Genomic DNA, 12685 nt, shown 5'->3' with positions numbered 1-12685 from the left:
TGACAACAGTGGTGATGGAATACCCTCAACACCCATCAGTGATCAAGAATTTAAGTATAATCAATTTAGCAAACAATTCTTCCCAGCTGTACACGTTCATTAATTGAGTATATCCAAGTGAAATGTTTCTGGGAGGTATTTTATACACTTCAAGGCTATGCAGACAGTTCAGAAACGGTTCTTTTTTGATCCAGCAAGACTCTGTACCCCTGTACCCAAAGTGAGGACAGGGTTTGACAAGATTCTACAGGGTTTGTGTGAACTCCAGTGTTTGGACGCTCTTCAAAATCTAGTGGAAAGTCGCTCCAGAGGAGTAAAGGAGAGAAGGGCAACTCCCTGTTGTGTTTTTTTTTTGGCATTTGTCCCCAATTTTCCTCCCAATCTAGTCGAATCCAATTACCCAATTGTATTATGCTTCCTCTCTTCTGCTGCTGACCTCCTTTCCTGACCAAGGAGAGCAATAACTAACACCCACCCAACCCCCGATACGTGTGCAGTAGCCGACTGCATCTTTTCACCTGCACGAGGCAGGTTCATATGGGCCTCAGTCTCGCGCATGGAGAGTCATGCGCTAATCTCCATTATCACTCATCTCTGTGCACTGTTGATCAGCCAGCAGAGGTCGTAATTGCATCAGTTACAAGGAATCTCCTCCGGCACCCTCCCTTGAACAACAAGCCAATAGTTGTTCGTGTGGGCGCCCAGCCTTGCCGGTAGCAGAGCTGAGATTTGAACAGACGAGTTCGAGATATCAGCTCTGGTGTGCAATAGGATGTCCATCAAGCTTGTCGTTGTGTGTCTACATGCTTTTGGCCATATAGTGTATAAAGTAGGGAATTTCTTCTATGTGGTGACTGACGTTGGTCTACCCAGAATGCATGTCTGGAAGGCAAAGTGAGTAAAAAATAAAGCAATGGTTATATTTTAATATTGTGATATTTTAGTTATATATATTAAGTGGTTCACATGTCTAAATAAATGTATAAATTTTAATTTCACAGCCTGATGGAGTTTTCTACATTACTTTTCACTCCATTTAGTAGTTCCATTAGTGTTTTACCTCTAATATTAGTTTTACCAGACAGACCTCAATAATTTAGCTTAGAAATTCCTGAATGTACCTCAAAACCAGCTGATCTGTGAATAACGTTTTGAAATAAAAAGCATAAACTTTGAATTTCCACTTTTTAACCCTTTTTTTTGACAACAATCCATTATCTCCCAATAGGGCTTCCAGTATCTGTCCCATTTTTGGTTTGGTATAGTAGCTATTGCTGCCAAGTGTTTACATTAACCCAATGTGCCAAAATTAGCCAAGCCAAGAGCGGCACTTCCACATTTCATTAAATAACATTCGCATTTCTGGAGCGATAATGTCACCCTGCGATGGAAGTGCGCCTAACAAGCCCGCAACGTTCCCTTCCCCAACTCTGACAGCTGCTGAAAGCAGGGTCAGAGACGAGGCTGCGTTTCCGAGGCCATTAGCAGCGGCCTTGGGCAAACAGAGGCAGTCTGTTCAAACACGAGGCGGAAGCTGCCCTAATGAGGATGTTTACCGAGCTGGGAAAAATGGCATGAGCAAACAGGAATATGGACACACACTGGCACTTCGTTCCTGTCACCTCGCCTGCTCTGGGGCTTGCCACAGGCCGTCGTCATATAGACAGCCAGAAGTGTCCGTGAAGGGGCACGAGCTGACTCGAGGCTGCCAGCGGATGTAATCTCAGACGGCACAGAATGCCGGGACTCTTGTTAGTAAGCTATTTTGTGCTTCCCTAATAGCCTTTCCTGGTTGGACCTGCTGAAAACTGACAACCCCCCCTTCTATGCTCACCTTGCTTGGAGCAGGTGTGTGGAGTAAATGGGGCGCGGAGAATGAGGCGGCCAGACGGGCCAGATAACAGCAAGATATAAATAGAAAACGCCAACGGAAGTGTCTGGGGAGAGCGCTAGGTGGTTTTTGAGTGCCTAACAAGGCCGGCGGCCATTGTTAGCGGTGTAAACAGTTTGTAGTTCTGACTGTTGTGTCATCGTTAAATACGTTATGCTTGCTCAGCAGCACATGCTGGAAAAAATGTGATCTCTGTCCATCTGGGCCGAGAGCTGACAGTCATTAGATGCTTGGGGTGTGACATGTTGATGATTTACACATCCGATGGACTGCTGATCAGGCATGTGTGAGGAGACTGGAAAAAGGGTTGAGCTTTAGCCTGCATGCTATTTAAGGTTATTTCCTAATTTAGTCATACATCAATTATATGTAAAATATGTCTCCAAGAGTTCCTGTGCACAAAGCGAGGTCCATAATGACTTGGTTTGCTGTGTGCATTACTATGCAGTGGCCTTTCTGTTTGTGACTTTAAGGCTTGTGAAGGTTTTTCATAATACTTTGAAGTCTGTCTTTGGGTGTTTGTGCCCATTTAATCAAAAGGGCATTTCTGGGCCAGCCACTGATGTTGAACAAGAAGGCCTGGCTCATGATCAGCGTTCTAATTCATCACTAATGTGTCCACAGGGGTAAATGTCCGAGCTCTGTGAACGTCACTGGAGTTCCTCCACACCAAACTCGTCAAAGTGTGTCCTTATGGACATCGCTTTGGGCAAACTGCGCCAAACTGTTGCTTAAAGCTAAAAACACCTGTACAAATTTTATACAGGTGTTGGCAACTGGTGTGCTTAAAATACCTGAACTCGGTACCTGAATTAGCTGTGTCCACATACTTTTGGCCATATGGTAAATGCAATAGCAGTCTTGGGATTTCAATCATTTTACTTTTATTTATTTTATGTTTTGTGAATTAATAATTATTATTAATTTCCACCGACTAGGCATAACATTATGACGGTGAAGTGAATTACACTGATTATCTCTTCATCACGGCACCTAGTGGTTAGTGGGTGGGATATATTAGACAGCAAGTGAACATTTTATCCTCAAAGTTGATCTTAGAAGCAGGAAATATGGGCGAGCGTAAGGATTTGAGCGAGTTTGACAAGGGCCAGATAGTGATGGCTAGACGACTGGGTCACACCATTTCCAAAACTGCAGCTCTTGTGGGGTGTTTCCGGTCTGCAGTGGTCAGTATCTATCAAAAGTGGTCCAAGGAAGGAACAGTGGTAAACCGGCGACAGGGTCATGGGCGGCCAAGGCTCACTGATGCATGTGGGAATTGAAGGCTAGCCCTGGTGGTCCGATCCAACAGATGAGCTACTGTAGCTCAAAGTGCTGAAGAAGTTAATGCTGGTTCTGATAGAAAGGTGTCAGAATACACAGTGCATCGCAGTTGCAGGACTGTTTTGGCAGCAAAAGGGGGACCAACACAATATTAGGAAGGTGGTCATAATGTCAACTTGGTCGAGGGCATGGGTGGTTTATTATATTATGCAGTGGGTTAGAGAGACTCTCGGCAGTGCTATCAGCCAGTCGCGTGTCTACACAGACATGATTCTCTGTGTTTGGGGGGAGAGGGCTTGCACCCAGTCCAGGGTATTCCTGCCATGTGCCTGGTGTTCCCCGGTGGAACCTGACTGGACGTGGCCCTAAAAGTGGTTGATAAAAATGAAGTGAATTGAAATGTGTTAAACCACACTGAGACAAATAATTAAATGTTTTTTCCAAGACCCACCAAAATATGTAGGCTATAAATTGGAAAGCTGACTTGACTGTGGACAGTGTCCAGTGTCACCCATGTTCCAGCCCATTCGGATTCATGGCAGTGATCACAATGGCTGTTTTGTTGTAATTTTTATTATTTTTTTCCTTTAACCAAAAAGCACTTGCACTATGTTGGAAAAGCACCTAGTCCTTGTTTTTTTTTTTTTGGTCAGCCTTGTGACATTCATACGTTAGGCCGTTTCAACACAGCGTTTTGTGCCAAGCATGAACAGAAGCCGGGCGCTCTGTCTTTCACAAGGCGCCAACTAGTTAATATTGCATCAGCACATTTAAAGAAGCCGTGGAATAGAAGACGTGAAACCCTCGTGTTAGAGAAATGAAGATGCTTCGACACGCAGGTATAAACCCACCGCTGACCACCTGTCTAGTCCTCTCATGCTCGGTTTGATCTGATCACTGTGTGTTCTGTCTTTCGCCCAGCATGAAGTGCAAAATACCCGCAATGCAGTATTTCTCGCTTTGCCTCGCTCTGCCTCTGGATTATTCCTTTTCTATCGGCTTTCTCTTCACCCTTATTCGACGCTTCTCTCATTTCTTCATCACGCTGTCTTCTACCCAGTATCTACTCTGTCTCTCACTTAACCCCCTCTCCCCTATCTCGCCTTCATTTGGTATTCTTTTGGGCTCTCTGTTTCACCCATGAAACATGGTATAATCCAAAGCAAGCAGTGGGACATAGGGTGGCACCTTACTGTGCCAATGAGAGACGCTGGAGGAGGACGCACTGGTTCCAGCTGCCATAAAACCAGTGTGGATTACACTGCATTAGGCTCTGGAGATCAGCAGGAATTATAGATAGTCATGCATAGATTTATGATGCTCGTTATACAGTTTTCTCCATACAACCTCAGACCAAAACTATGTGGACACCTGCCCATGAGCTTGTTGAACATTCTATCTCAAAGTAATGGGTATTAATACCGAGTTGGCTCACTTATTGTGACTTCACAGACTAAGAAAAGCTTTTTACTAGATGTCGGAGCGCCCTTTGCAGACCATCAGAGATCCTTCATTCTAGACTCATCAAACTATAGGGCACAGTCATGCTGGAACATTATGCAAAGTTCTAGAGTTGCTGTGTTGGACCACGGTCCCGGAGGAACGTTGTACTTGAACCTTGCTTTATTACAACCCAGAATTTGTTGAAAATTGTCAAGAATTTCATTAATAGGGCTGTTTGATGCACCCACACACCATTAAGATGAGCATAATTTTGATGGTTGTAATGATATTGGACTTCCCTGTGACTGACTAGCCAACTAGTCGTCCAGAGAATTCACTGACTGTTTAATTGCACGTCATAACTATGCAAACTTGCATTATGTATCTCCAGTCACTCTAATAGAACTCTAATATTATCTCGTAAAGTATTGGCACGGTGGCTTAGTAGGTAGTACTGTTGCCTCACAGCAAGAAGGTCCCGCGTTCGATCCCTGGGTGGGTCCAGGTCCTTTCTGTTAGGATTTTGATTGTTCTCCCTGTGTCTGTGTTGGTTTCCTCCAGGGGCTCCGGTTTCCTCCCACAGTCCATGCAGTCACAAGACATGCAGTAAGGTGAAGTGGAGATACGAAATTGTCTATGACTGTGTATGACATTAAACTTGTGAACTGATGATTCTTGAGTAACCAGAATCATCAACTACCTGTCCTGTCATGAATGTAACCGAAGTGTGAAACATGACATTAAAATCCTAATAAGCAAACAAACAACCGTAAAGTATTGTTCTGGCATTCAAACTTGGATTACCTATGTCATACCAGTCAATCTAATAGAACCCTAATATTATCTGGTAAAGTATTGTTCTGACATATTATGGGATGCATTGTGGGACATAGGTCAGAATCTGTCCAGACACACTATTCCAGAGAAAGAAAATAAGAACTGGAACTTCACAGCTCCACCTACAGTTAAAGTTGATCATTTACATACACTTTTTAAGGGATCTGAACCGTATTTTATTGTAGATTTGGGATTTCATTGACTTCAGTGCAACTGACTAAATTATTTATTCAAAATAAACTTCAAGTTTAAGTTCTAAAATTCCTTTTGAGGTTTTGAGGCATTTAGCTAATCATTTTGAGGTGTGAACATTTAATAATCGTAGAATTAGACAGTCAGTTACATTGTAAATTATAGTAATTTATTTTTCTTTTGAGTTACATGTGCTGAGGTGTAACTGAGGTGTGATTGTTGTTGCTGGAGACTCCATGCCAGGGGTGAAGCAAAAAAAAAAAGAAGCTCCAGGAACCAGACCTGCTAAATCCAGGTTGTGGTGAATTGGACTCTACCATGTGCCTGTAGTTAGGAATTGAGATTTCTATGTGAAATGTATTAGACTTAGATTTTTTTCTTGTAAATAAGTCCACCATGGCGTTACTGACTTGTCAGTGTTGTATGTAATGATAATGATAGTGTATAGTCTTAGTGTCTGTGTAAGTCTGATCAGCCACTATAAATGTGCTCCTATGTGTTCAATTAGGGATCAGTGCAGCTAAGTTTAGAAAGGATGAGGTTGTACCCTTTGTGTGTATAGAATTAAGTGTATTTAATTTAAGGTTCATGTTAATTAAGTCTTGTTTAAGTTAAATAAAAAAAAAAAGGGGAGGACGGGCTTTAACTCCTTGTGCTCACCAGCTTGGTCCCTCACCAACATTTTAGTGCCCTTTTAAATAGGGCTTGTTTGATTGCACCCTTAAAAAATGCATCCAGCAGTGGTGTATTGCCAGGTCAGGAATCAAATCCCATCTGTCATGTCACCACTGACCCCAAAATTGGCTGTGTGGATGAATGTTGTTGAAGAACCACCCAAAAAAGGTCTACCAGGAATTAGAAGCTGCTGGAACATCATTGCTGGTCACTAGTGTTCAGCGAGTCCAGCGAGCTTTATATCACTTTTAGTTTAGAGGCTGCAAGAAAGAAGCTCCAAACCACCACCATTGACTCATTTTTCTTTCATGATAGCCTTTACGCCTAATGCAAAGCAAAACTCGCTTGACTGTGGCCACTGCTATGCATTTTGCTTAGTCTTGGATTTCATCCAGAATAAGCATAGGGTGGCAGTTTTGAAGGAGCCGCTATTATGTTTACATTTTAATGGGTGCAGTCAAATTAACCTTGTTTATATGAGCATGAAATTTCACTAGCTATAGTTTTGATCATCTACAAGAAATAATAAGACTATACTACAGTGTTAAATGACATTATAAAATGTTCTACACCACCAGTTTAATAGTAGCTGTGGTATATTTTCAATCCAGCAAATGAACTTTTTTTGGAAACTGATATTTCTGGGTTTCCAGGATTGGTCCTCTTTAAGAATTATTTATTTATTAATGTTTTTTTCTGAGATTTAATAGGGGGTTTCCAGCTATTAATTCCCAGTCACTTCTCTGGGGGAAAAAGGCTCATTATTTCCTTCTTAATGGTCCAGTGAGCAGGAAGGGATGATGAACTTGGCTTTTTCTTTGTGCTGAATGCCTGGATAAATGGTGATATTTTGGGTACACAGTAGGAGCAGGATGTAGGGAAACATGCTGCAGGTTTTGGCTGTAGTGTTCTGGGTTTGGCTTTGAGTTTTTCAGGCTCACCATCTGAGATGCTGCAGGACAGGAAAGCAAAGGAAGCACAAGTCAAGAACAAAATGATCGTCAGACTGCTACTAATACACTGATGTGTACTGTGCACTGCCAAAAGCACCTTCATTAAGCTTGAAGGATGTTTGTTGCTGAACTAAGACTAAGAAAAAGCAGAAGCAGAGGCTTTTTTTCCTGGTTGGGATCTTCTAAACCTATTGCGATTAAAAACCTGTGGACTGTAGACAGTGCCACCCATGTCCCAGCAGATTTTCTTTTAAAGCAGAAGTTATTTTGGTGGTTCTTGGATTTTATCTTACCATTTAGGATAAACATAAGGTGACAGTTTGTGATTTTGTCTGACTATTGCAGGAGACGGGTTTGTTCTGTATTATTTGTAATGGTTTTAATGGGTACAGTTAAATAAGCCCGGTTTATATAAGCAGGACAGGAAACGATTGTCTAACTTCTAATAAATGCTAATATACAGTCACTGTTCACTTTATTAGGAACCCCTCTTTGGAACGTACATTCATTGATTATTTTATAAGGAAGTCCTACAATACAGGTGAACTTTGTCAGTATACATTTACTGGCTGTAGCCCATCTATTTCTCTGTACACTTTGCCATGCTCTGTATCACATGTATTAATTAAAAGGGACTCCCACTGACCAGATTATTTGGGTGGTCGACCATTCTCAGTACTGCAATGATACCTACATGGTAATTACATGGTTGTATGTGTGGTGCTCTTTTGAGCGTATCAGGTACATCCGTGGTATTAAATGCTGGGAGATGAGTAGTGCACCAATTAAAAAAAACAAAGCCAGCAGTTTCCAGTGAGCAGGAAAAAAGACAAAGAAAACAGCTCTAGTATGTGTTCCTTCAAAAAGCAGCCGGTAAGTTTAAACAGTATTTTAAAATACCCTAACACAGCTGCACCTGAACAACACCCATTACTATGTAATTACCATGTTAGTGTCTCTGTTTCACTGCTGCGATCCATCACCCTTACATCATCCAGTCAGTGGAGGTCCTATGGGGGTCCTTTTCCATTGTCATACCCGTAAATATGGTACATGAGGGTGACATAGTGTACAGAGCAACAGACGGGCTGTTTATCTGTATCTGTTTATCTATATGGCATGAATGAAGTACCAAATATGTGCTCGATGGGTGTATATGTACTGTCAGAAACATTTGTTGTCTGTATTATTGTCACTAAATCTATTCAAGGTGGCTTACTCAACAAACTCAATCCCTTTGTCTCCATCTGTTTTTGCCACCCTTGGTCCCTCGGTTCTCTGCTAGGCTGGATGGTGGCCTTCAGGGAATGCACAGATGTGAAGTGAATGGTCTATGAAAGTGTGAACGTTGGGAGGGGTAGAGAGGGATCAGGGGATCCCCAAGCCACTTAAAGGAGTGTTACAACGCCATTATCCATAGCAAATATTGTGCATGCTAAGGGTGATAAAGAAAATACGATGCATTGTGCAATTGTTTATTTATTTTTGTAAGTGAATGATTGAAAAATGCTTGATCTAACTTAACTACTTCTAAATTATGTTTAATGTAGATTACTAATGTGGTGGTCAAAACTGTATAAATCAGCGGCCCCCAATCTTTTTTGCAGCACGGACCGGTTTCATATAAGATATAATTTCACGGACCGGCGGGGGCCGGAGGATTTAAAATAGAATAACTGTAGAATGGAAAATCAGTGTGAATCGTAAGCTTTTTTCGATGCAACGAGACGCTGCTCCCACCTAGTGGTGATTGGACACAATAACACCTGAAGAGTTTTGGAAATTTAATTGCTCTTGGAGCGATCTCTAATTATTTATTCTTTCTGTGCGGCCCGGTAATAAATATCCCGGTCCGCGGCCCCGGGGTTGGGGACCACTGGTATAAAGTTAACGAATATGTCTTTGTTTTTGTTTTTAGGACCTACTAATTTTAGGTTAGTGATTATGGTTATATAATTTTTGCCCATATTAATAAAACCTGCTTCAGTAAAATGTACATAGAGCAGTCATCATTACATTTCACTGTACTTTTGTTTCAGCTACAAATGCACATCACCAGTAAAATTCTTGAATCTTGATCTCCTGCCAAGGTGTCAGAAAAAGATGTCAGGATGGTCAGATGTAATTCCAGAACCACCAAAATATAGGTCCGCTATGAATTTGAAGCTTCTGAAACACATAACTCTATCCACAGCCTAGCAAGCTTTATAGAACCATAAGCTTGTAGTCTATAAGCGTACAAGACATTGCTAATGGAATGTCCAGTGTTCCAGCAGCTTCCAATTCAGACCAAACTAGTTCATAGTTGTTCTTTTTTTATGCTTTTTCTCCTCATTTTACTCCCGATTTAGCACACTCAATTTTGTCTTCCGCTGCTAAGGGATACCCGATTGCATCCGAGGAGAGCATGTCACTGCACACGCCTCTTCCAACACATGCACAGCCCTCCTCTTCTCGTCCATGCATTCTGCACAGGCGTCTCTTCCACCAATCAGGGTCCTTACAACAGCGTATGAGGACCCACCCACCTACACATAGTCGTCCCCCGGTAGCCAGTTAGTATCTGCTGCAGACACTGTCAATTATGCCGACCGGTGGCAACGCCGAGTTTCGAACCGAGAAGTTCAAAATCTCAGCACTGGTGTGCTAGCGGAATATCCCGCTGCGCCACCTGGGTGCCCAGTTCATAGTTGTTCTTTGCCTTTAATTCTTTTTGGACCGCTGTCCAAATGAGTCCTAAAAACCCAATTCACATAAACGTTGGCACATTTTGTAAAATGCTGTAAAAATCTGTGATGCTTTAATTCTTTTGAAGTTCTTTTAACTAACAAAAGTACAAAGATGTGTATTTTAATGTTTTGACTGACCAACTTGATTGTGTTTTGTAAATATATGCAGTTTTTGAGTCTTATGCTTGCAGCACAGTCAAAATAAGTCAGGACCAGACAAAACAAAAGTGAAAGGTTTCTAGAATGTTCAGGTTAAAACAGTCCAATGAGTAGAGGAATTGGTAACAGATGATGGTGTCATGATTGGGTATTAAAGCAAGATCCACCTAAGACTGCGTCTTTGCTAATAACTTTGGCTAGCAAAGAGGTGACTTATTCAAGGTGAATAAATACACATAAATAGACAACAGCATACTGGCAAAGTACTATACTAAGTGACAATGCCCACTAACAAAAGTTGACAACACAGGGTCAAGATTTCTAATATATTTTTTCTGTCTGTCCCACAGGATGCTTTTGTGGAGCTTTACAGTCAGCGGAGAGCCTCTGCGTTCCACCCTTGGCCTTATCTAAAGACAGTGTTTGGTCTGGCAGCACTAGGGGCAGCAGGAGTCACCATTGGAGCCCTTTTCTCTCAAAAGTGATCTGGATCATCCTCGTCTGTCCTTTCCGTCTGTCTCTCATCTGGCTTATGAAGGTCTATCAGTATAGCACAGCCCTGCCGTTTACTCTTTACCATGTAGGTGCTTTTTAAAATGAGAGCTGAAGAAATCCAAGGATTAAAAAGACACGAAGAAGCTCTTAGATGCATCATCACTGCCATGTATAGATAAATACACAGCCACGTCAAACGTATGGATCATATAGGCGCACAAAACTCATTTATATCTTTTATTGCAAACAATAGTTGTATATAAACTGAACAATAACTCATTTTTAGCGATCTGCCAATGACTGGTTTTATTCGTAATGTTTTCTAGCATGGGATTGAAAATCATACTTGGAATATAAATTAAAAAACAACTGAAAAAGGAGACTGCATGCACAGTGTAGAGCTCAGGAGCTCTAAGTTCTTTTTGCATGATGGCCTTTTCAGCATGTTTTCAAATCACAGCAATGCCCTCCTGTCTACTTTTTTTTGTTTCCAGTTCTAATCTGAAGAACGCCTGACAGCTGAGCACATGCTACGCGTTTCTCATTAAGCTTTTCTGTTTGATTGGCGGACGAGCCTCTGGCTGTGTCAGGCACAATGCGAGCGACGTCCTTGCCGGATGACCATAAAGCTTTCAACAGCTTAGAAGTTTGATATCTAAGGCATACCATACCTGAATGTATAATGTGCATGGTTGAACTCCACAGACAATTAACCTTTCTCATCTTGTCTTTTATACTGTGTCTTTTTATGTCCTTTCTTCTTAAATAGAAAATGAAAATGAAAAAGAAATTTTTGAGGCAAGGCTTTGATGGAGAATTATTTTTAAAAGTCATGATCCAGGTAGGGCACCTGTGGGTGTATGTGTGTGTCTGTCATTGTAAGTAGAGCGTGTTGAGAGAGAGAGCTTAGCTGGAATAAGTACTGGTTATCTTGTGGCCGTTCCGCTGGCCAGAGATAAGACAGGGCAGCTGGGTCAGCCAGGTGTGGGTTTGAAGGCTGGGAGGGGTGAGAGGGGCACAGTAAAGGGGTTGCAGCTAGAAACAGAGCTTGATTTCGCTGGGCAATAAGGGCATACAGAGAACAGAAGTTCCACACAGATATAGCTTCCTTCACGCATCAATGTCTATTGTGAAATTTATCAGTTGTTCAAGTTGGAGGGGAATACTCTGTTCCCATTAAGATCAAAGCAGCCCAAAATGTTCATGCTGACACCTTTAAGTCTGGCCATTTGAAATAATAGCACAATGAAGAAACAACAGGAGAGATTCTGACACAGAAGCTGATGGTCATTTGTAGCAAGGACACTTAGGATGGTTCACCTTCAGTCCTGAAGTATTTACAACAAATATTCGACCACATCTAGTTTAGATTGTAAGAGCTTTGAAGATGCCATAGCACATCATAGCCAGAAATCCTAGATGGTATCTAGGATCTGTGGGGTGGTAAACCGGACAGACTCCTCTGTCCAGTAGTGTATAAAGTATAAAAGTACAAGTATCTTACCAGAAATTTACTTTGATACAGTGGTGTATAAAGTATAAAAGTACAAGTATCTTATCAGGAATTCGCTTTGATAGAAGTAAAGGTCATCTCTTAGAATATTATGTTTAATGTATTTAAGTATTAAAAGTAATGATCTGATATTAAATGCACTTAATCAGTGAAAGTAGAAGTACAAGTAAATGCTATTAATAAAAATGCAAGTATTAAAATTGTTCTTTTAACATTTGAACCACCTTAACAATGGAGCCTACCCTATACCTACAGAAAAATAAGGTCTTCTCAACATGATTACAATCACCTGTTGGCATCACCTGTTTGAAATCATGTCATTATTTAGTTTTTTACCTCATTACTAGCCCTAAATTGCCTCGTCCCAACTTATTGTTGAAAACAGGGGATTGTAATCAGGATTTGACCCAAATGATGTTCAGAGGGAAGGAAGGAAATGTATTTTGTTCTGTAAATTCTTATGTTGTGAAGACCTCGTTTTTCTGTAGTTATAAGGTAGACTTCAATGTTAAGG

The 12685-nt window shown here is 41.4% G+C and overlaps 1 protein-coding gene across 1 annotated transcript in view; it reads left to right on the top strand.

The window, feature by feature from the left end:
• bcl2a (BCL2 apoptosis regulator a) overlaps positions 1–12238 on the top strand; it is an 87399-nt gene extending 75161 nt beyond the window's left edge. Inside the window, exon 2 of the mRNA XM_062985552.1 lies at positions 10514–12238. Coding sequence (XP_062841622.1) covers positions 10514–10648 — 135 coding nt within the window. The 3' untranslated portion in view covers positions 10649–12238. The remainder of the gene's footprint in view (positions 1–10513) is intronic.
• The last annotated feature ends 447 nt before the right edge of the window (positions 12239–12685 follow it).

This window comes from Trichomycterus rosablanca, chromosome 23 (genome assembly GCF_030014385.1).
Source record: "Trichomycterus rosablanca isolate fTriRos1 chromosome 23, fTriRos1.hap1, whole genome shotgun sequence".
NCBI lineage: Eukaryota > Metazoa > Chordata > Actinopteri > Siluriformes > Trichomycteridae > Trichomycterus > Trichomycterus rosablanca.
This window is presented reverse-complemented; position numbering and strand designations above follow the sequence as displayed.